Raw genomic sequence first — 23,781 nt, 5'->3', positions numbered from 1 at the left:
CAGATTGTTGCCCCCAGGGCTTGGGGGAAGAGGAATTTTACTGGCTGAAGCTAATTGGCAGAATAAGCCGCCTTAAAGCCGATCAAATCCCATTACAAATGCAGTCAGGGACAGGGAGCATGAATCCTGCTACAAATGGTCTGCTCTGCCAAGGCTTCCCGACCTCAGGTGTGGGCAGAAAGTCAGTCCCTGCTGCGGTCCTTTGGAGCTTCCCAGGGTCAAGGCAGCAAGAGCTGCCCCATAGCTCTTGCCCTGACACCCACCCTCTCTCCAGCATGCTGGTGCTGGGGGGGGGCATTTGAGGGCCAAGAGGGTGGTCCGTGGTGGTCCCAGTTCCTGCACCCTACCATCTCTGCAGCGCCCTACCGTCCCTGCAGCACACTGCTACGAGCACTGCATTTTCAGAGGGTGAGTTGTAAGCCGCAAGATCACACGGAGGAGCAGTTAAGTCATGTATTCACGTGCCCTTGAGCAGGAAGATTTACCCTGTAGCTGACCCAGCTTCCCTTCTGCCCAGTTTCTCGTGTCTACCTTTTCCCTGAGCCTCGCTTTGCCAGGAACAGTGTCTGTGCATGTTGGGGGAGTGATGGAGTGGGAGAGGAAGTCTTTGGGAGAAGAAGGAGAAAAGGAGCAAGTCATATCAGGGTCTTACTCTGCATTCACTGCATTTTTCCTGGCTGCAGTTTGCAGGGGGTGAATCTCACCTGCCCTACACTTGATGGTGGGTTGCTGGGGTGAGGAGCCAGGTTCAGGCACTACGTGTGTGCGAGCTCTTCTCCTGGCACAAGCTGCAAGACCCTGGTGCTCGAGAGGGCTGGATGCTTTGTTCCAGGTGACTCAGCACTCTAGATGGTTCCCCCACCAGTGTTTCCCAGGACACTGCCTCGGTTGGGACCAAGGCAGCCAACTCTGAGCCCTGAAGGCAAGATCGCTGCACAGCATCACACCCCCAGAAAGCTGGGCTTGGCAAATGGTTGAAACTGTGCAGACTTGATGACTGGGGCTTCATGGAGTGTGCTGTGAAAGCAGAGGTACAAAGACATGTGAAACGGGTAGGGTACAGTTTAGTGAGCCCCCGTCCTTAAATCCTCTGCCTACTACTAATTCAGAGTAATTTGCCTGAATGTCCCTGTGCCTACAACCCTTGGAGACATTGGGATGCGTGGCTAGAAGGAACATTAGCATGTGGTAATTAGGATTGACCACAGTGCTTTTCAACCAAGTGTTGTTCTTGCATTTTGTTGTCTGTTCCTCAGGAGCAGGGGAGGCTTTGAGCTGCATTTGCAGAGGGGCTGGACAATCACAGCCTCAGTATCTGCTCTGGGATGTTCCTGCCTCAGGGCTAGGGATGGCTGAGAGGGTGTGTGTCACACCCCACCCCCAGCCAGTGGGTGCAGGTCTCAGTACAAAATTTTACTGGTCTCATACTTCATTAACACATCAGGTTGCAAGTAGTAGCGGGTGTGCATCCTGGTCAAGCACCATCAGCTGTCCTACTAGGCAAGGAGCAGAAGCGTCTTTGAGGGCTTGTGGCACATGTTGCTCTTCCCCTCCCCCTGCCAAGGGAAACCTTGTCAGACAGCTTGGTCACTGGGGGAGGGAGCCAGCCACCAGCTCTTTGGGTGGCTTTTACTTTGACCATGAGTGTGCTTGGAAACCTCAGCAAAACAGGTGTGTGCTTGAGTAAAACAGAATTAGGGAGGCAAGGCAGAGCACTGCCCTGCTGGAATGTCAAGGGTTGCCCAAGGAGAGTTGTCCAACTCCATCCATATATGTGAGCACATCTGAAAGGACATCTCCCTGCTGTGCTGCTCCTGTGCATCTCCCTGTCCCTCCTGCTCTGGGCACCAGTGGGAGCTGCCACGGCCCTGACTGCGTCTGTCAGACCAGGGGTTTCCTTGCAACATCCCCAGCTCTGCCCTGCCATCATCCTCCCTGCGCACGCTTGCAGCTGCATCGGCAGCTCCGTGGCCTAGCACAGGAGTGCTGTCAGGCGGATGTTTTGACATTTCAACAAGCGGAGGTGAGGAAACATGGCTCTGCCTTTCCTCCTGGCTGCATGGAGACATACGAGAACTGGCTGTCCCCTGTCACTGAGACAGTCGCTTTGTATGAGGAGATGGAACCACTGGGCTGGCAAGTGTTCACAGCGCATTGGGGATTGCCGCAGGTTTGCAGTTTGACATTTCCATTAGCAGCTGTGGGGGGGACATGCACATGTGACCTTAATTCTTCTCCTCTGCAATAGCTCTTGCACTCTTCCCTTCTTGATATGAAGTGGGGCCACTCGGAAGAGAGACTGAGGAAAAGCCAGGGGCTTGCATCAGGTGACATGAGAGTCATACTCCTGACCAGGCAGAGCTAGTGTGTGTCTGTGTGTGCACAGGCACCCAGCAAAAGCATATGTTCTCCAGCAAAAGCTGGGTTGCTTATGCTAAGATGGCTTAGTATGGTTTAGTAGTCCAGGATTAGCTGCTTTAGCAAAAAGCATATTTTTGGTAATGTCACTGCATCTGTAATAGGGATGTGACTTCCTGGAAATGCTACCCCAAGCCTTAGGGTGTTAATCAGCAACACTAAATGAGGGGAAGCCAGAAGGTTGAGGTCAGAGTAACCAACCAGGTTTTGTTCGGCCCTGGAGGGATGTTTCAGACTCTACTGTAGCCTTACGGCTTGCAGGAACTGGATTTTGGCAGGGTAGAGGGACATGCAGAGTTCAGTGCTGGCAGATAACCTGTCTTGAGCTGACTTCAAGTAGTGTCAAGGGAACACTGAGATAAAGTTTCAGTGTAGCTATTCTGACTCTGCTAGAGGCAGCCTATGTCACCCAAATCACTGGCAGCAAGGAAAAGAAGTTAGGATTGCATTCCCCTGCCCTGAGCTGGAGTTTGGGCAGAGATGTGTGTCCCTCTTTGTGCCCCACGGGAGCAGGGCCAGCCCCAGATTTCGGCTCTGGCCAGTTTTCAGGTGCACAGCGGTGGTCCCCTGTGTCTCCCGCAGCTGCTGGATGCTGCGGAGCTGTCTGCTCAGCTGCATTTCGAAGGCATGCCACAGCATGACAGCCAGGCGAGCCCACACTGCTGTTGCTCAGATAGGGAAGCACATCCTGACAGCATTGCTTGAGACTCCTTAAGCATCGTTAGAAAGTGCAGTGCAATCAGACAGGAAACAACAAGCTGATGTACCAGTACCTAATGTGCGGCGGCAGGCAGCCAGCTGCATGCAGCCTAGCCCTTGTCAGGGGACCCATCCTGGTGCCTGAAAGCTGGGGAGATGCAAAGAGTTTTAAAGTGATTGTGAAAGCAAGTTTTATCTGGGGTTTTAAAAGAGGAGCATCTGATAAATTGACTGCAACATGTCAATTTAATGCTTTTTCCCCCCCTTCAAGTACCTTTGACAGGCTCTGCCTCCCCAGGCACTGAAGGGAGATGTGTATTGGTGGTGCCTGATTGCACCTCAGAGCTGCGAGGCTCCAGCTGGGAAGCGTCAACACAGTGGCAGCTCCCGCTGGGAGACCCTTTCTGGCATTGGAGCAGGTGACATGCTGACATGGCAGACATCGAGGCCGGTGTGCTGGGTGTGGGACTGCTCAACATCCTCTCCCACATATGGCTGTGTCGTTCCGGGGACAATCTTGTGAATGAGCTGCCCAGAGCAGTGGCAGGTGGTTAGAATTTCCCAGGTGACCATGTGGACCTAATTTAATTAGAGGGTTTAGGAAAACTCCTTTAGGGAAAGGTTGGGTGTGACACGTTTAGAGAGGGCAGATTTGAAAGGCAGTGGGAGAAGCTGTTGCTTAGTGGATCATGTCCAAAGGAGGATGCAAGCTTTCCTTGCCTGGCTTGGAACTGGAAGATCAGGAAGATGGAGCATCTTTAAATGGAAACTGATGCCAAAAGCTGGGGAGGGAGGGTTAGTGAGCATAGGGAATGGGTCATGGCAGGTCTTGGCCTGCGGGCAGAGGAGTTTGCAGAAGGCTTTAATTTCCCAGGATCTGTGCAGGGCAGATGGCTGGATTCCTGGCAAGCCAGTAGTGCATGCTGTCTGCTTGGTAGTTTTAGGACCTCTTTTCTCTGAAATGCTTTTATTGTAAATGCCTTGCTCCCCAAAAATGCTGTTTGGTTACTCTATTCTTACTCAGAGGAAGCCCGCTTCAGGTGCAAGTGTCAGGCAGAGCAGCTGAGGTGTTTGGGGTTAACAGGCAGCTCCAGGAGCTGCTAGCAGCAGAGGAGGGCCAGGAGTGGGATGGGCAGGAACATGGCAGGGGAGGACAGGGCAGGGACTGGCTCCCATGCTTCAGAGATGAGCGGTGTGTCCAAAGGGAGCTGGGGAGGATGTGGAGCACCCCATGCCTACTAGTCCTCACCACTGGTGGCAAGGTCCCTGTGTGTCCAGGGACCCTGAAGTGAGCAAAGGTGCCAGGTGAGTTGTGTCATCGTAGTAGCATGGCTGAGAGGAAACCCTCGAGTTCCTCATGTTCTGCCTTTTAGCAGTGCTGCTGTACCTCTGAAACCCAGCTGTGCTCCTGCTTCCACAGAGTGCCAGAGAGATACCACAGTGATGTCTCTCCTTTTGTCTGTCCACTCCAGGTGTGAGAGCACAGAGGAATACGATTATGATTACCTCAGCATCAATAAAACCTGGGTCCTCACCCCCAAGGCACAGGAGACTGATGCCACGCAGATCCTCAACTTGCTGCTGAAGAACTATGACAACAAGCTGAGGCCTGACATTGGCAGTAAGTGTCCCCTGAAGCTCTCTGTCACCACAGGTGGTGACCTGGCCTGGCTGTGTCTTGTGTTTTCCATGCTTTTGTGGCTGCTGTAGTTGGGCTTTTTGGGAAGATGGAGCCATGTTGATCCCAGACGCTCCCCTGATCTTCAGCCCTTCAAAACTGATACTAGCCCTAGCTCATCCATACCTATTTTATTTTCTTTACAGTCAAGCCCACGTTTATTGATGTGGATATCTACGTGAACAGCATCGGGCCGGTGTCTGTTATCCAGATGGTGAGTGGTGACATTGCTGCAGGGTTGTGGTATCACCACAGCTGAGACTGTGGGAGGCAGCTGGCCCAGTGCTGCTAGCAGGTTGTGTCATGCTGGCTAGACATGGTGTGAAGGTGGTGGTGTCATGAGAAGAGGTGGATTTGTTTACCTTCCTTTGGGAAGAGGTGCTCTGACCTGCTGACAGCTGGAGCTAGAAAGGCTTGACAGCCATCTCAGGTTAGGAGCAAGGTCCTCAAGTGCCCTTGGTGAGCTCAGCAACCCTACCATGCTTATGAGCTCAGGTAGAAGGATGATGATGCTCTTTGATCTCCATTGGCAACGTGTGGACAGACATCTCTGCCTGGTGGCTTTGTCCTGGTTGAGCCAGTGCAGTGGTGGCTGAGAGGGGGAGCAGTGTGTTTCCCAGGAGGACTGAAATAGGTACTGGGAGATAGTTTCCATGGCAGTGGTCTGATGGTGTGAAACTTGGGTGCCCAGGCCTGGCCTGCAGTGCTGGGGAGGGGCAGACGGGGTGCCTTGGGGCAGACGGCTCTTCTTCAGTACATAGCATCTTAGATTTATGCTACCACAACTGCAGCTACTCATGGCTTAGGACCCTGCAGTACTGGGTGCTGCAGAAACACTTAACAGAGATGCTCTTTGGCCTGAAGAGCCTCAGGGCCATGCACTGGAGAGCAACTGTCCATTATTTATTTTTCACAGGAAACTTCCATTATTATTTTCCCTGTGAAGTAATTTTTTCCTCTTTTCTTGCAAGAAACAAACCTGACTGCTGTCAAGTTTGGAAAGACTTCTTTGGCCCACTAGGCAGTGGGATGGAAAGGACAAAGGAGAGGTACAGCCAGGACAATTCATCTTTTTGTGCATCTCAATGCAAAATGGACCAGAAAGAAAACCAGCCCCCCTAAACTGAAAAAAGAAAGTTCTCACAATGGGCATGTTGTTTTTAGTTTCCCAAGTAGAAAATTTCCACTGAACAAACCCCTCTAGGGATGGAGGAATGGCATTGTAGTTGTTGTAGTTGTTGTACCACTTTCACTCCAGAAATTCACTCCTTCATTCTGAAGCTACCCTTCTGACCAGCCACCACCGAGCATGTGCCTCCAAGCAGCACCTGCTCAGGAGCCACCAGATGGGGACCTGGCTGGGTGCTCGCTTGCACGATGAGGCCACCATCAGGAGGCCCAGCAGGGATGGCCTCAAGGCAAAAAAAAATTCCTTTCATTGTGTCTGTGGGCCTGGATTCTGGGAGGAGAACTACAGCCCAAGCCATGTGGATGTCATCCCTGGCTGCCAGCAGATGCCACAAGCTCCTCCCTCCCATGTGTGTATGTGGACATGAAGTCACAGCGATGTAAGAGCAGCAGTGCAGGGGGAAGGGTGCAAGGGCTGGATGTACTCACTTGCACCCTGGCCTCTGCCGTGCCTGGAGGTAGTGGAATAAGAGTCATGTTATAGGTGGCTGTCCTATCTGCTTTGCACTGCCCAAGGATATGCCAAGAAAACCACACAAAACCACAGTGCGTGTCCTCATTCCTTCTCTTTCCCTCTTAGCCATTTACCTTACCCCTTTCCACCCCTGTTAGAAGCTCTGCTCTCCTCTCTGTCACAGGAGCACTGCATAGCCATGCAGGTGGTAACAGTAGAGAATGGCTTATAAAATCCAGTCTTGCATCCAGAGTTCATCTCTTCTTCTAAATGGAGATATCAGGCACTGCTGCTAATCTGGTTTCCTAAGAAACACAGTTATGCCATGGTGATGGGTATGTGAGAATGTACATCCATCCCAATTTTTCAGTATTTTGGATCCACTGGGCTAATACCTACCATATATGGGTGCAGGTATAGGAGCTTCAGGCATATGCAGCATCTCCAGTATTTTTGTGAAAACAGGATGAAGGCAGTAACAACAGCCATCCCCACCAAGGGGAAAAATTGTATGAACTCAACCCTTAATAGACACCAGAAAATCATATGGGAGAGTGCTGCTGAAGACAGCCCTGACTGTTCCTAGAGAGCTCAACCCATGTCTTTAGCTCTTTCTAAGAGTCAGCAGAGGGTTTTATGCTTCACAAAGTGAGGCTCCACAACTGTACAGGACCACAGGGGGTCCCAGCGCACTTAATGCGAGCCTGGAGTGTGAAGGCAAGACTGGCACTTGGAATTGCCTACATCTGCAGGGCTCTGCTGGGGAAGCTGCTGCCACAGGCATAATCTACCCATCTGCAGGGAGGTATTGCCATTTGTGGCAATGGCATGGCAAGGAGCTGCTCAGGCAGGGGAGGAAACCACTCCAGGTAGAGACAGTTGAGAGATTTTGTGGCATCAGTCACAACTGGCTGCACTGTTTCTCTGAAGTGCCTGGATGCTACAAGTCTGGGGTCCCTGCTGGGTCCCAACAGTCACCACTGATCTGAATGTACCTGTGTATGACTCCCTGAGTAGAATCTCTGACACCTCCCCTTCCCCATGCCCTTAGGTAACTTTCTAAGCTTGAATCTGTGATGCCCTTGAGCTTTAAAACCATTCTCCCTGAGATGCTGGGCTGATATGAAAGATACTGAGGACAGCTAGACCCAGGTCTTGTAACCTTGGATGGCAGCTTTCTGCCATCTGTACTCTGAGTATCTCCCCCTGCTTATGAGAGAGGCTGCATCCTGCTATAATTTCTCCTGAAGTAAGATAAAAGAGCTGTCACAAAGCTGCCACAATGTCACCTCTGGACTTGGCTGCTTCACCCACTTGTTTTGTGTTTGTTTGCTTTTCTGTGCTGATGCAATGAATTAAGTCATTCTGTGGGTCCTGCCAGCCATTGGCAGGCTGGCATCAAACATATGATACAGATTGTCTTTGCTGGAGACATGTCATTCCCACTTTGCCTCTTTTTATGTAGCTTCTCCCAACCTGAGAAGCTGCCTTCTCCCAGCTGTCAGACCCATCCCACATGCCTGATCTTTCCCTTTTCCCAGATGCAACCTGAGGAGATGCACATTTCTGAGGAAAGGGAACCAGAATTTGACTTGGAGCTAGATATCTCCTCATGAGCCCATGGTGATATTTCTCTCTACCGCAGATACAGAGGCTCGTGTAGGCTGGAAAGTCCACTGGAGGGGAAATGTCCCACTGATCTCTTTTAGGTACGTTGTGATGACAATGTCTTATGTAAACAGTTCTCTTTCACATAGCCAGGCTATGTAAAAGATAAAAAACTAGTTCTGCTTTTAAGAAATATTGCAGCACTACTGTGGCTATTAGCTTGGACCAGCATGATCTGTGCATCTGAAGCTGAAGGCTTCATGTCCCTGACATGCTGGTGGAATAGAAGGCTCCAACTTAAGCAATGTAATTTGCATATTGGTGTCCTGTGATCTTCTGCTCACCCCTCAAAGGGTGAATGACGCACGACTGCCTTCAGCCTGGCGATGCTCTGTCAGGGCTTGGAAGCTGGCCCTGCAGAGCTGCTGCTCAACCTCCAAATGATAAATCATGTCAGGATACAAAACTGATTCTGGTCCTTAAAAATTAATAGGTGATTTGAAAATGCCCTGTGCTGGGTGTGAATTCTGCATCCCTCTCATCAATCACTTGTCATAAATAACATTAACATTCAGGAGTCAGCAGAAGGCGGGCAGGTTTGGAGGGGGAATAAATGTAAAGTGATTTCCTGGTATCTTTTGTAGACCAGAATGGCAGTCTTGTTTCCCATTTAGGTAGTTGAGCAAATTTTACATTCTCTTCTTCCTGGGGAAAGGACCCTCTGTGCTCTGCAGCCAAAATGTGGCAGTAACTAGAAATAAAGCTAGGAGATGGTTAAATGATAGGAAGTGCGATGGGGCTTGGTTGAAAGAGGATGAGCTGAGAGGGAAAAGGGTGCAGAAAAGTGGGGACCATTGGGTCCCACAGCTGTTTGCTACAGTTGCTCCCCACTCCCATGAACCTGTTGTCTTTGGGTGGGATTGGGGCAGTTGGTGCTTCTCATGGTGGTGGGAAGATGCGTTTATGCTGTTGGGGAAAGGATGCACTCTGCCACAAGCCATTCCAGAGCTGCCTGCTGCCGCTGGGTGCTGGCCAGCAGCACCTCAAGCCAAATGAGTTATCACCCACAGTGCCACAGCTTTCCAAGCTGTGTCGTGGATCTGGATGCCCAATTAGATTCCTGTTAACACAGACAGTGTTTAGGTGTCCTGGGCTTATCGCTAAGCTGAGCCTGGCGCAAAGAACCACCTTGGTTCTCCGAGCATGTTGTGGGAAGAGGTGCCAGGGAGGGCTGCGGCAGCAGGGACAATGGAGGAGACTTTGGGTTCAAATTTTTTGCTGACTGGTTGTTTGCTGGAGGGATTTGCTCCTGGTTTTGTTTTGTAATGGCTTTATTGCTATAGATTATGGCTTTAACTGGTGTCAAGGGCACCTAGAATTCTGGATCACTTTCCTTTAGGGATGCTTAACACTCAGGAAATGATGCTTTAGAAGTAAAGCCAGCTATTGGGGCTGAGTGTCTTTCAGTTCTGAGGATGTCTGTGAAGTATCCAGGAGGGCCAGCATGGGTGGGAGTGGAAAAAATGCTTCTGTTCCAAGATTGAGGAGCAAGCTCTGCCCAGAGCTTCTCAGATTCCTTCCAGAGGTCAGAGCTGAATGTCCATTTCTTCCTTTCTTGCACAAAATGAAGCATGAGGCTCAAGGAGTTGAACACCGAGAACCTAGCCCAAACACTGTGGTAACCTCCCGGCCAGAGTGAGTGGAGACATACCATTCATCCATCGACCTGCCTTGGTTACCTGTTTCAGGTGTCTGGAATCAGAGGCAGTGCAGCCAGGGCTAGTTTAGGTGCTAGAGACTCCTCTCTCTGGTATGTGTGAGGAGATGCCCTTGCGTGCCAAATTCTGTAGCAAAATTTGATGACAGCTCTTCTGCTGGGATTGTGCACCACCTCAATCTCATTACTTAATGATAATAAAGATAGAAAGAGCAAAATTGGCTACTGTTATTCCCCAGGGGCCAGATTCTGCTGCCTCTGAAGTGCCTGTGATTTCCAGGGGGTAAGGCTAAGCTCCTGCCTCCATTATTACAGCAAATTATTCACTTAGCTCTGCCTGAGAGCGGGGGACTGGAACCTGAACAGGGTGATGTGTCCACATACATGTGTTGAATATTCCCCCCTTCCCTCTTTAGGAAGGAGATGCTGCGCACTATTAAATTCATAATGCTGTGTCTGGCTGTATTAGTTACCATGCAACACAATAACGAAATTGAGTATGAAGAACATATTTTCCCATGTCTGGAGTACTGCAGAATAGATTTAATAGATTTGCATGTATGGTACATTTGTGAAAACACTGTGAAAAAGGGGGAGGGAGGGAAGGGGGAAATGTTTATTTGTTATCAGCTGATGAATAATTAATTTACAAACGTTGTCTTGTTAAATATAAATTAAATCCTTGTTTGACACACTTTATAATTTAGAAGTATAAGCCCAGCATGAATGAAGAGAACTCCCCACTGACTGCTTTCAAGTAAATCCTGAGGAGCCAGGGAGGGAGGTTTGGCTTTCAAAATTAAAGCTGACAAGGAGTGTCAGTGAGGAGGGGGCTGCTGTGACAAAGCCAGCTTGGGAACCTAGGGCGCTTTGCTTATGGGTGCTTTCTGTGCAGGGTTGCCTTAGCGGGGCAGGGCAACAGTGGCTGGCTGCACAACCCTCTTCCAAGGATTGCTTCCTCCCTGCTCAGAGCTGCAGGTGGCCGAGCTGCTGAATCACGGCTCTTTGAGTAAAATCCCCATCAATGCCGCGTTATCAGTGTGCAGCAAGCCAGCAGCTGCTTGTGAACGGCTGAGCTATTCCAGCAGCAGGGGCAAAGATCCCCAAGAAAGGAGCTAGGCTCTACAAAAGCCATACGAGGCTAAGCCACCCTTGCAGAGAACCCTTAGGCGGTTTGAGGCATCTCCGCACCAAAGCAGAGCCAAAACCCAAGGAACTGTGGCTGTGCTTAGTTGGAGAGCAGTTTGTGTGGGAGCCACAGTGGGAAGCCTTGGGTTACAGCCCTGGTGTCCTGCTGCAAGGCTTGGGTTAATATTTTCATTTCTTCTTAATAGATGGGGAAACTGAGACCAGTAATAGTTGTGTGGCTCTGAGGAACACTTAAGTCTTCATTATACTTAGCTTTGGCTGCTTTGGAATAAGTAGGAAGAGAATGAAATGAAAATGGCACGCTTCTTAAGATGCTTGAATGTGTTGCTCTGGAGCACAAGATAAGCTTATAGGTAAAGGAAATTTGTTACCTCCTCCCCTTCTTCCCTGATAATAATAGACTCCAGTGGTTGCACAGCACTTCTCAACTGAAAGGTCTTCACAAATCATCTGTCTAGGAGGCAATAGCCCACATGTACCCGTTTCTTGGGTTATTACAATGCCTGAAGCATGCTGCAATGCTCTGCCAAGGACTGTGTGCTCTTCTTGGCCTGCCCGGTGTGCAGCGAGTCAGGCATAAATCTAGTGAAGCTGGACAGGACACACCCTGGTATAATGAGGTAGGTTGGGTTTTGGTCCCTGATAAAGATGCATATTGTAGAAATTTAAAATGTTGGGAAATGGGTATTGCTCACTAAGTGCCCCAAGTGCTTTTTCTGGCTGTTACTTTCCACACCTGAGTGATGACTCAGTGTTGCCAGAGCTGGTGGTGCATTTATAACGTCTCCATAAATAATCATTTGCTTGGAGAATGCTCGTATCTCTTGATTCTTTGATGTTCAGGAACAGTCACCTGAGCCCATTCCTGTATGCCCAAGTACTACAAGAGTGACTGTTCCTCATGTAGCTGCTATTCATAGAACTATAGAATGGTTTGGGTTGGAAGGGACCTCAAAGATCATCTAGTTCCAACCCCCCTGCTACGGGCAGGGACACCTGCCACTAGACCATGTTGCCCAAAGCCTCATCCAACCTGGCCTTGAACACTTCCAGGGATGGGGCCTCCACAACCTTTCCGGGCAACCTGTTCCAGTGCCTCACCACTCTAACAGTAAAGAATTTCTTTCTAACATCTAATCTAAATCGACCCTCCTTCAGCTTAAACCCATTACCCCTTGTCCTATCCCTATTGTTCACGTGGTGGTGAGGTTGGGTACATGGAGAAGGGCAGTGGCTGTCCTGTAGCCATCGTTTGTCATTGCCTTAAGAAAAAAAAAAAAATAATCACAAGGCCAGTGAGGTATAGCACTAATCACACATGACTTGCGGGACAAATCACAAACCACAACAGAAGGTCTAATGAAATAAATGAGTCACTCCCATCCTGAACATATCCCAAGAGCTTCCACAAATTTCAGGGTCTGCTCCCAAAATGGAAAAGGGCTGATTTATTCACTATGAATAATTCAACCAGCTCCTTTTATTATCCAGAACATACACTAATCCCCCTCTAGATATTTTCTGTGTGACATCCATGTCAGTATTTTATTTATAGGCTGTTTATTGTGCAGAAAATACAAGGATTCTGTTATCAGGGAAAATGAACAAAAAGCAGGGGGTTTGCCTCTAAAATTTGGAGCTAAATAAAATATGAAAATCTGGACAGTGGCTTCCTGGGGACAAAAGCGCTTTTCTTCAGAGATATTTCTGGAGAGCAAAGTCCTAAAGTTAATTAACATCTGTGCTCCCCAGTCCGACACTAAGTGGGGAAAGTGACTGTACTTGGTCAGGTTTCTTAAACTGCAGCATCAGTCCTGGCACACAGGTGCCTCCACACAGCTGAGGTGGCCTCTGGCCCTTGGGCAACATGGGATAAATCAACATTCATAATTAAGTAGGCGGTTCTTGTAAATTCCTTCATGAATCCAATTTCTGGCCTTCTGCTGGCAGGAGTGGCTCTATCCTGCATTCATTTCATGCCAGTCTTTGGAGAAAAGTCACATTTCTTCAGCCAGGCAAAGGGGGGTTTTGCCATGAACCCTTGTGGCAGCCTGGGAAGGATGCTTGCTGAGGTGCTTCACGAATAGTTGTGTGCTTGCTGTTCCTGACCTGAGAGTGTAATTCGTAATTGTGGTGGGTTGACCCTGGCTGAGGGCCAAGTGCCCACCAGAGCCGCTCTATCACTCCCCTCTTTCATTAGACAGGGGAGAAAAAGTACAATGAAAAAAAAAACTTACGGGTCGAGATAAGGACAGGGAGAGATCATTCTCTAATTATCATCACGAGCAAAACAGACCGAACTTAGAGAGGGAATTCATCTTATTTATTACTAAGCAAAACAGAGTAGAGGAATGAGAAATAAAACCAAATCTTAAAACACCTCCCCCCACCCCTCCCATCTTCCCAGGCTCAACTTCACTCCCGGCTTCAACCTCTGCCCCCCTCAGCGGCACAGGGGGACGGGGAGTGGGGGTTACGGTCAGTTCCTCACACGGTGTTTCTGCTGCTTCTTCATCCTCAGGGGGAGGACTCCTCTCATCGTTCCCCTGCTCCAGCGTGGGGTCCCTCTCACGGGAGACAGTCCTTCACGACCTTCTCCAACATGAGTCTCCTCCACGGGCTACAGTCCTTCAGGAGCAAACTGCTCCAGCGTGGGTCCCCCACGGGGTCACAAGTCCTGTCAGCAAACCTGCTCTGGCGTGGGCTCCTCTCTCTATGGATCCACAGGTCCTGCCAGGAGCTTGCTCCAGCGCGGGCTTCCCACGGGGTCACAGCCTCCTTCAGGTGTCTCCACCTGCTCTGGCATGAGGTCCTCCAGGGGCTGCAGGTGGAATATCTACATCCCCTCATCCTCCCTCCATGGGCTGCAGGGGGACAGCCTGCTTCACCATGGTCTTCACCACGGGCTGCAGGGGGATCTCTGCTCCGGCGCCTGGAGCACCTCCTCCCCCTCCTTCTTCACTGACCTTGGTGTCTGCAGATGTTCTTACATCTTCTCACTCCTCTCTCTGGCTGCAAAAGCGCTCTCTAACTGTTTTTCTCTTTCTTAAGTATGTTATCACAGAGGCACTGATTGGCTTGGCCTTGGCCAGCGGCGGGTCCATCTTGGAGCCAGCTGGCATTGGCTCTATCAGACACAGGGGAAGCTTCTAGCAGCTTCTCACAGAAGCCACCCCTGTTGCCCCCCCTGCTACCAAAACCTTGCCACGCAAAACCAACACAGTAACTCCTCATTCTTACTCGCAGGAAACCTTTCTAACACAGCTTGTGACCACAGCAGTTGCTCCTGGTCTCCTTTTTGCAGAAGTCTCTGCCAGGAAACTGGGTTACTGCTTGTTAACAGACCATGATGACAATTTTCCAGTGACCAAGAGATTCTCCTTACTGGGGCCTGGACCGGGTTGGAGGGATGTCTCCTGCCCTTGCAGCTAGCAGCAATCTCTTGATTTGGTAGGAGCTTTGCCCTCTCGCAGGGCATTAGAAGAGGCTTTGCCATGATGCACAGGCATGGACATGGCTGCAGTCACTGGGCAGTGGGAATGCAACCTTTTCCATCACACACTGGTAGGGATGTGCCTGGGAGATGCAGGCTCAGGGCTGCTGTGTGCAGCTGCATCTTGTGAAGAAAAGCATGGATGCAGCTGTCTCCATCACAAGTGCGTTAGCTAATGGAGTTGCTCTGTGGTTCCCCAATGGCCCCACTTCTCCATACAGAGATGTGTGTGTGTGGACAGGCCAGGAAGCATGTGTTTGATTTGGGTACTAATCTGTGCTCTGAACCTCATTAAATTGATTCTTCCAAGCCAAAGGGAAAGCACTATTGTGTCAAATTTGAAAGATATAGGCTCTGAGCTATACCAGTAGTTGTCACTTGATGGGCTGAATTATTTTAAAGGCAGAGTTGATTTATCTGAACAGAAGGCTTTAGATGTCTCCACAGGAGAGGTCTGGATATTTCAGGTGCATGAGAGACAAGTCAAAGAGCTGGTCAGAGGCCAGGATTTCTGGTCTGTGGCATACAGCCAGCATCACAGGGGAGGAGATCTGCTTTCCTCTCCCACTTGGGACAGACAGCCAAAATTCTTAATAATTTCTGAGGGAAAATGGGTTTAGAGACAATCAAAACATTTACATTTAGTATCATCAGGTTGTTTTGATTTGCATTTCATATGGTGTCAAATTCTGTCTGTAAAGCATGAAAATGAGTATTTGAAAATAAAAGTCAAAATGAAGTGAATCAAATAGATAAGAGTAAAGCAAAGTATTTTGTTAGCTTACTGAAGAAAAAAGTTTCTGAATGAAATTATGAGGTTGAGGTAATTAATTTTAAATTTTAACAATTTTAATTTATTTTCAACAAAACTTCATTTTTTCAGTAGATATCAGTTCTATTTATTTCCTGTATCCCCATATGAAGCAGTCATACCATCTCCCCTAGAAGGCTGATGTGAAATCTACCTGCTATAAACGTGTTATGAAATGGAGACAACTTCTCAGAATTCAGTGGTTGTGGGTGACCAGAGGCAATATGCTTCAAGGACCTCTTCATACCTCGATGTTAAAGGCTGAATATTCAGACTATTATATCCCATCTCCATGCACAGGAAGGGTTTCATTGCCCATGATACAAATTGCAAGCGAGCAGCAGTGGAGTGGTGATACTGCCAGCCTGAGCCTCCTCATGGCACCGGGGCTGGTTGGGCTGAGGCAGCTCTTTCCTTCTCCTCCTTGCAACCCCTCTCATCTCCTCTGTGCCTTCAGGCACTTCCTCAGAGCCTCTGTCTTCAGCCTGGTATCTTTTGTGCTGGCAGGAGATATGTGTTAGGGTCAGCAAGTGTGTGGGCAGATAGATCCTTCACAGTCATCTGTCGCAATGCCTCACATTGGTCAGCAGCAGCCCATCCTTCCCCACTGTGGGTTTGCTGATGCTGCAGCTGTTTCACATCAGTGCTGCTGAGACTGGCCCCATCAATTCCCAATGCAACTGCTCCTCAGAGCCCCAGAGAAATTATGCTTGCCGCATGGGGCACTATGAGTGGGGGAATAAGTCTGGTCAGGAGTCTTGGGCTTGCTGTGTGCTGGGCTTGGTGTGTGCTGGTAGCATGGAGCTGATGGTAGCTGCGGACCCTGGTATAAGCCTTGCTTGTCCATCTTCGTGTCCAGAGGGCTTTGCTGTGAGGATTTCTGTGGTGGTTCTCTGACCTGCAGCTAGCTGGGAATGGCTCTAACCATCTGATCAGCTTTGCTCAACAGGAGAATTGTGGGCAGTGATAATGGCTCACCAGCAGGCAGATCTACCTGGGATGTGTGAACCAAAACACTTAGGAATGTGGGTGGGAACATCTTGTCTCCATATGGCTGGGGAACAGGGAAGGTCAGAGCAGGGACTTTGCAAATGTTGTAAGCCTTGTTTCTAACACTTCTCCCCAGTCTGCTTCTCTTTCAGTACAACTTTGCCAGTGTACCTGTTACACCTCCCACACCAGACCTGTGTCCCTTGGTCTGTCATTCTCCTCCACAGACACCCAAAGCCACCTTAGTAGTGTAGTGATGAGAAACAGAGCAGTGGGGCAGAGAAGTGGGGAAAATTTGTGGGCATTAGGTTGGTTGTTTCTACAGCCACAGGGAGTTAGGAGGGTGAAGTTAAGATGATAACTAGCTGATCTTCTCTTTGTTTGCTCCTTGAAAAGAAAAGCTGAAGGCAAAGAGAACTGTAATATTCAAGACAACTATTTCCTTTCATGATCTGGCAGTGGTGGACTGACAGACCTGTCCAGAGCTTGCAGCCTTAGTTTGTCACATGAATCTGCACCTTGTGAAAAGGCACGATGGACCCTGGTTCCCCCTGCCACAGCAAAGAGCCACAGTGGTGATGTGGCTTGGAGCAGTGTGCCAGAGGTATTTGCAGAGTAAATCTCACCAGATTTAGATGCCCTAAAGCCACCTAGGGGAGTTGGGGAGGGTAGAGTGGTTGAGTTTTAAAGGTGGCATCTGCAGTAGGCTAGATCTCTACAAAACAGTTGGGAGCAGCAAAAAAAGGACTGGGAATACCAACCCCCCAGTTTCTGAGGAGACCTGCAGTTGCCAGATGCCATGGGAAGAGGGTAGCCCAAAGCAGCAGAGCTCTGCACATCCTGCTTGCCCTGGTGGCTGGTGTCCTGGCTTCCAAACGACCACCACACTTGGTTTGAAGTGTGGATGTATGCCTGGAAAGGAGAATCAGCTGGCCTGGTGTCCCTTCTGTAACTGCAGTCCAGCTTGCTTTGCCCTTTGAATACCCAACAGGGGAGACAGAAAGAAATTGTTCTTTCCTTGGGACCCAATTCATTTCTCCTAGCTGCCTTCCTCAGCCTGGTGCTCCCTTGAAATCTCATTAGGGCTGGAGTGTGATTTTGTGGTGGCTTGAAAAGAACTGCGAAAGGAAAAACAAAATGAAGCAGGGAGAAGGAGCTATATCAAGGAACTGGCAGGACAGGAAGAGAAAGCTGGCAAGCACAGCAAGGGGGCATGAGAGACAACATGAAACAGGTTTCCTTGAAGGAGTCAGTGGAGCAGAGCACACTGTCCCCACCTCCTTGTTCATCTGCGTCCAGGAGAGAACAGTGTCAGGAGTGAGGATTTCTGCAGAGGGCATAAAACCCTCCACTTCTCTGAAAGCAGAACTGTCTCAGATTTTTTGAATGTGGTTTTTTCCTTGAGGATGAGGATTAGAAAGGGATTTATACAGGCAAACAGTGGTTTTCCTCCTGGCCAGCACAGGCATTTCTGTACAATGGATGCATCCCAGGAACATGGATGCACTGTACTTTCTCAGACCTGTTTTGGTGGGAGGAGGACAGAGTAGTATCAGGGTTTGGGAGGTGGGCCTCCCTCTTAGGTGCCACCCTGGCCCACTGGTCCTTGGAGAGCTGAACCATACTGCCCACCTAGGGCCAGTCTCCTCATGATACTTTGTGCTGTGTCATGAGTCCTAGTGGGGCAGCCTGTCAGCCCACCACAGCCGTGATTCATCTCCCAGGCACAGCACAGCTCCCATGGCTGGTGGTGAGCATCACTTCTTCAGTACCAGTTCTGGGCTGGCTTCTCCATCCTGTCAACGTGCTGCCTGTGAAGGTGGTTTGACAGAGCTCAGTGCTTGTTGGAAGCGAGTGGTTCTCAGAGAGGAGCGCATATTTAGGAGGAGGCTGTGGTCATTTTCCTGCTCTGTCCCTAAGCTCCTGTAACTGGCCACTGTAGGAAGCTGTTGGGACAGAGAGACATTGTGCATTCTTATCCCCTCCGGTTTTGCATGCTGCTGTGCCACACCATGCAATTCCTGCACTGGAAGGATGCTTCTGGCTCTGATCCACACAGAAAGTAGAGCTCCTATGGCTCCCTGTCTCCGTCACCCTTTCCTTCCTGTCTTGACCTCAAAGCACAGCTTCTGTAGCAATTCTTTCAAGACTGCAATGGGAGGGACTTTGTTCTCTTTGCATGACAATCAGCATCCAGCTGAGATCACTAGACACCTTTCAGTCCATGTAGAGAGGCAGTACCTGCGCTGGTGAGTATATGGCCTTACTAGACAAAGCAAAGTCCTGGTGAGTGTATGGCCTTACTAGACAAAGCAAGGTCCCGTGAGAAGGTAGGGAGGGGGTGGGAAATCATGTGATGCTTGAATAGGGCCATTACAATTGAAGCTGTTTCTGTTTGAGGAGAGGTATGGGCAAGGTGGTAATGCTTTTGCTGAGGCAAAGCAGCAGAGTGGTAAGCTACAGACCAAAGAGAGTGTGGAAAGGGGCATGGAGAGGAGAAAGAGGAAAGAAGACTAGAGCAGGGAGCAAAGGGAAAAGATGGAAACCCAAGAAAGCCTGGAAAAATGAAAAAACAGCATAAGGAATTTGGCAGCAGATGTGGGCTGTTCAGTCCCTGAGCAGACAGGGAAAGGTGCTGAGAGCTTTACAAACGTCTACAGACTACTGTGGACTACTCTACCTCTCCAAAACCCCCAGTGCCCCTGAACAGGGATTGGATGTAAATGAGAATCAGACCCTAAATCTCAGAGGCAGTGCTGACTTGGCCATCCCCTAGTCCATCTGGTGAGTCAGCAGCAGCAGTAGGCTGTACCGGGGTCTGGCAAAGCCAGCGGTGATGCCAGTGGTGATCCCTTCTGTATGAGGTACCAGATTGGAGTCAGAGAGACAGGCCCAGCTGGCAAGCCCTAAGCCTAGGAGAATGCTTGCTCTAATACTTCAAAACCACACAGGCACACTCCTCTGGCAGTTGAAGTTTAATGTCTGGAGGACTTTCTTGCCTTCCTTCGCTTCACCTGAGGGCCATTTCCCTGCTGCCTCAACAGAATACTGTTCTTGTTCCTGCCTCTCCGTGCTAGGGATGAGGCAGTGAGGCTGCAGTGTCCAGCTCCTGAACTGAGCAGAAGCCTCATGAGAATCCAGCAGCCCATGACACTGAGTTTTGTAAGGACAGAGAGATGGGGCGAGGAGCACGTCAGAGGTGGAGGAACAGATGATGTTCCCAGGCAATGACAGACTTGCAGATGTCCCCATGGGGACAAGCTGACCATCCCAGACACCCCTCCCCAGGACTGCTTAGGACTGGACAACTTGAGGGATTCATGGGACCTCCTACCTTCCTGTGCTTGGTACAGGGGAGCTGCAGCAGCTACTCTCCAAGTCCTGGGCAGTATTAGATGCCCATCCCAGTGTTTCATTTTAATCGCATTGGGTGGCATGGGAGTGGGAAGTGCAACTAAAGAAATTCCAGCTTCTCATCTGAATCTTGCCAAGCTGTCCTGGAGGAGCAATCTTGGGGAGTTAATTATATGCAGTGAGAACATTTGTCTTCTAGCCCTTTCAAAGGAAATTTCTTTTTGTCTCATCAAACACCCCATGAGCTTAATGGACAAATAAACAGGAGCACCTGCCCAAAGTGCCAAGTGTTCTCTTCCAGTTATCCTACGTGCTTCTGCCCTCACCTCTTCTCTTCCCCCACCTGCTTTCTTCTTCTGGCACAAAGTTGCTTCAAGCTGAACATTGTGGGGAACATTAAAGCATTTAGCAGTAAGGTTTGACATGCAAACAAGACTTTGGACAAGTGTGGCTTTGCTCTGCAAGCAGACCAGGTATTTTCTACAGATCATGATAAATGGGCAGCATCCTCGTTTGCATCAGAAGGTGCTTACACATAACTTTCCACCCAGGCCACATTCTGTCCTGAGAGTGATGAAAAACCAAACTAAAAGGAGGTGGCTCCTTCCCTGTGGTGCTTTGTCTAATACTTCATTGAAGTGTTCAGTATCTTCCCTTTTAATTAATTCTGCCCCATCTGCATATAGCATCCTGCGTCTGTGCCTCTGCCTTTTCAGTAATAACCTCGTCAGGGACAATGCAGACAGATTGTGCTTCTATAAACCAGAGTCTGACTGATGTCATGTCTCGACTCAAGGACTTTCCTTGATCCTTTGGGTAATAACTGTTAATTAGATGCTACAACATACACGTCTAGGTCACATGCCCCTGGGGCTCACAGTGAGAGACTCCGTGTGCCAGGCTATGTTCCCATGAAAAGAAGAACGGGCACCATGGCAATCAGCAGCTATCTTGGGGTTGCATGTGAGGAGATAACATCACTGAAGGACAGGAAGCAGTGGTACAAGGGAACAGCTCAGAAGAAAGGGTTTGAGGGGAAAGAAACAGTTTGGTGTGGTTGGCTGTCATGAGTGTAAAAGCCTGCCTTTTAGATGCCCCTGCTTGTAAATGCGTGGGAGCAGGCACAAGCAGAGGTGTGTGGGAATGGGCAGGTAGAGCTCTCAGAAGCCAGCACTTGGTTTTGAAAGCCCTCCAATTCCTGCCTGCAGAGACTCCAAGGGTGAGCAAATCCATGATTGGGGAGTTTGCAATCAACAGAGCAGTCTATACATCATGTCTTGTTTGAAGGCTCCTGGCACGAGCGCAGGACATGGTGATGGCTTTTAACAGTGAGTTTGTATTATAAAAAGAACGCTGTCTCAACTGAGATTCCCTTGGCAGCAGCGAAAGACATTCAGACAAGGACAGCGCTGCTGGTGTTGCTGCAGAAGTGAAACAGTAGGGAAGTTCAGTGTGTCACCTTGAAAACACAGATCATCTGCTCTTTTTGTCCTTATAAGCTCCCCTAGTCGTTCAGCATCATGTCCAGAAAGCTCTCTGGGGTCTGATTTGGAGAGAGGAGGACCTTGGAAGCATAATGAAATTTACATTCTCATTCTTTTGCGCTTTGTGCTGGGGAGAGAAAATTCACCCAGAGTAGGGACACAGAGGCATCCGCAAACAAGGAGGCTCACACTACTAATGGGAGAACTGAGAGAAGCCTGACACTGCCCAACCACTTGCTGAAGTGGTCAGTGTCAGGTATTAGCATATGCTGTTAGTACACGTCCTCCCTGCTTGCTACCTTTGGAGAGTGCTTGCACATGTCATGCTAGAAGCATGTTCCTGCCTGCAAGCAGGGGGGGACAAGAAGTTGTGCATCAGCTTTGAAGATTATTCTAAAATAAGGTTATCTTATCTTAGGTAGTTATCTGAGTGTGGAGAGTATCTCCAGATTTTTTGCTATTACTGTGTTCCCTGGGACATGGAGCTGGCTGCTGAGAGCAACCCAGGGTTTCTCAGAGATGTCTGCAGGCCGGAAGGGATGCGTGGGATGTCATGGAGAGGAAAATGTTCGTCTGTGCAGGGCTGTGGGGGTGTGGAGTTGCTGAATGCAGTTCTGTCTGAAGTGGGGGATGCTTGGGCAGACCCTTGTTCTGCAGAAGAGGGAGACTGGAGGAGAGGCTTCCTGCTCAAGCTGCACAGAGCAACCTACCAGCCCTTGAAAGAAATACACCCCATTCCTGGGTCTCCTCCAGTAACTCCTGAGATTTTCCTGAATTGCAGCACCCCAAAGAATTTGTAATACTTGCTTTGCTTAGCTCTGTGATTGACAGCATGGGCCCATCAGATTCACATCAGCCCACCTGAAATGCTGGCTATGCTTCCCAGGAAAACAGCCTGCTTTATTGTACTGCAGCAAGGGATTTGCTTGGAGGTGCAGAAGGAAGGTGGCTCTATGAATGAAGACAAACATCAGAACAATAAAAGCTAGAATGAGACTGGCTAGGATATTAATCTCTCAGCCCCAGTGTTATTTAGGATTTTTCCAAGCTATGTCTCCAGCAGAGGAAAATGGAGAAACCTGTTTCCAAGTCTCTGCCACCTCTATTTGGAGGTTTTCTTGTTGCTGTTGAATACAAGTGAAGTTGCAAAAAGCACCTTTAAATCCTTAATTTTATCCTAATTTAGGAAGACATCTAAGATATCTTTATCTCATGGTTTTCCTCACTTTGGCATTTGTCAGAAAGCTGAGCTCTTAACATAGAGAAAGAAGCTCATAGACAGATACAGAGGAACCATGGAGTACCAACTCCTCTGTATCCCTCTCATTGCACCCGTGGGAGGGGCCAGCTGAACTGCACACACAAACTCACTTTGAGCCATTTGAAAATGATCTTCTGGCAATGTGCAGGTGTGTTTATTTGGTATATAAGGTAACCTGAAAATACAAACTGCTAATTTCAAGTTGTGTCATGCTAACCCTGTGAGTTTAAGCTGTTAGTCTGAAATTGTGTGGCCCTAACTCATATCTGCTCTGAGCCCAAGGTGGAACTTAGTCCAGAGTAGAGTTCCCGGGGCCAAATCCAACTGGAAATACGGGCTGGTTCCCCATGTGTGTGCACATAAACACAGAAGTGAGAGAGGAGGTGCAGGGTGGAGCTAACTGGGGCCAGGCTGGATGTCCTTGCTGTATCAGGAGATCAGGATGGGGAGCAGGGAGGTGCTCCAGGGCCATGAAGGTTAGGGCAGAGTGACTGCAGCTGGGATGACCCCAGGAACAAGGCTTAGGGTAGCACACAAGGAGAACAGTGGCCAGCTCCCAACTCCCTTGTGCTGGGGACAGGCTGATTTCTGAACCTGTTTATTTTCTTTTGGATTGAAAAATTTGGGATTTTCTTTGAAATTACTTTTTACACAGAAATTCCATAACTTTTGACTTATCATAGAATCATAGAAACTATTTTTTAAAAAATGAAAGGGTTTGAGAGTGCAGTAAAATCTTTTTGTTGTTGTTTTATTTTTTCTTCCAAGATGAAATATTCTTGTCAACTCCACATCCCCTTATTTCTCACAAATGCTCTTTTACAGGACAGGTTTTTTTCCATTAACTGTTTTCAGATTTACCATTTTCTGAAATTGGTTTTCCACCAGCATCCGCGCTGCCCACATTAGGAAAACGAGGACTGATCAGTGATGTGCAACAGTGCCAGGTGATGGCGGTGACCAAGGGTCAGCAGGGATATGCTGAAAGGCTGAGTTGGACACGAGCCCACACAACTAGCAGCGGCAACGCTGCAGGGCGTTCTCGGCATTACCTAAACTCACATGATAGTATTTAGGGTAGGTAGTCTTCGGTGTACTCTTATGGGTAGTTTGATTTATTATTTTATGACTGAAGTTTGATGTAATATTGTATGCATGCCAACATGTGTGTGCTGTCCCACGTGTGATCAAAATGGTGCGACTTAACTCTTAGAGCGATTCCTCTTATTTTGCTAGCTCCTTCTGTTGAAAACACTAAAAAAGCCCGTGCTTTTACAGAGAAGTTAACAACCTCCATGTGCTGCATAGCAGATGGTACAGTAGTGTTGGAGGCGTATTTTACAATAACCTTTTTCCACATTGGGAAATTGAGGCATTGAGAAGTCTCTTTCTGATGCTTGAGAATGAGTCAGGGGCAGAGAGAAACTACAGTGGTGCAGGAGTTCAAGAAACAGCACTGCTGTAAGTTTCAGGGGCT

General features: G+C 49.0%; 1 protein-coding gene across 1 annotated transcript in view; it reads left to right on the top strand.

The window, feature by feature from the left end:
• The window catches only part of LOC104630546 (gamma-aminobutyric acid receptor subunit gamma-4), a 43,610-nt gene that overhangs the window by 1,017 nt on the left and 18,812 nt on the right, over positions 1–23,781 (top strand). The window contains exons 2-3 of the mRNA XM_075763417.1: positions 4,590–4,738; positions 4,942–5,009. Of these exons, the coding sequence (XP_075619532.1) occupies positions 4,590–4,738; positions 4,942–5,009 (217 nt within the window). The remainder of the gene's footprint in view (positions 1–4,589; positions 4,739–4,941; positions 5,010–23,781) is intronic.

The sequence above is a fragment of the Balearica regulorum genome, chromosome 11, assembly GCF_011004875.1.
Source record: "Balearica regulorum gibbericeps isolate bBalReg1 chromosome 11, bBalReg1.pri, whole genome shotgun sequence".
Taxonomy (NCBI): Eukaryota; Metazoa; Chordata; class Aves; order Gruiformes; family Gruidae; genus Balearica; species Balearica regulorum.
Note: the sequence above shows the minus strand (reverse complement) of the source record. Positions and strands in the feature narration are given on the sequence as shown.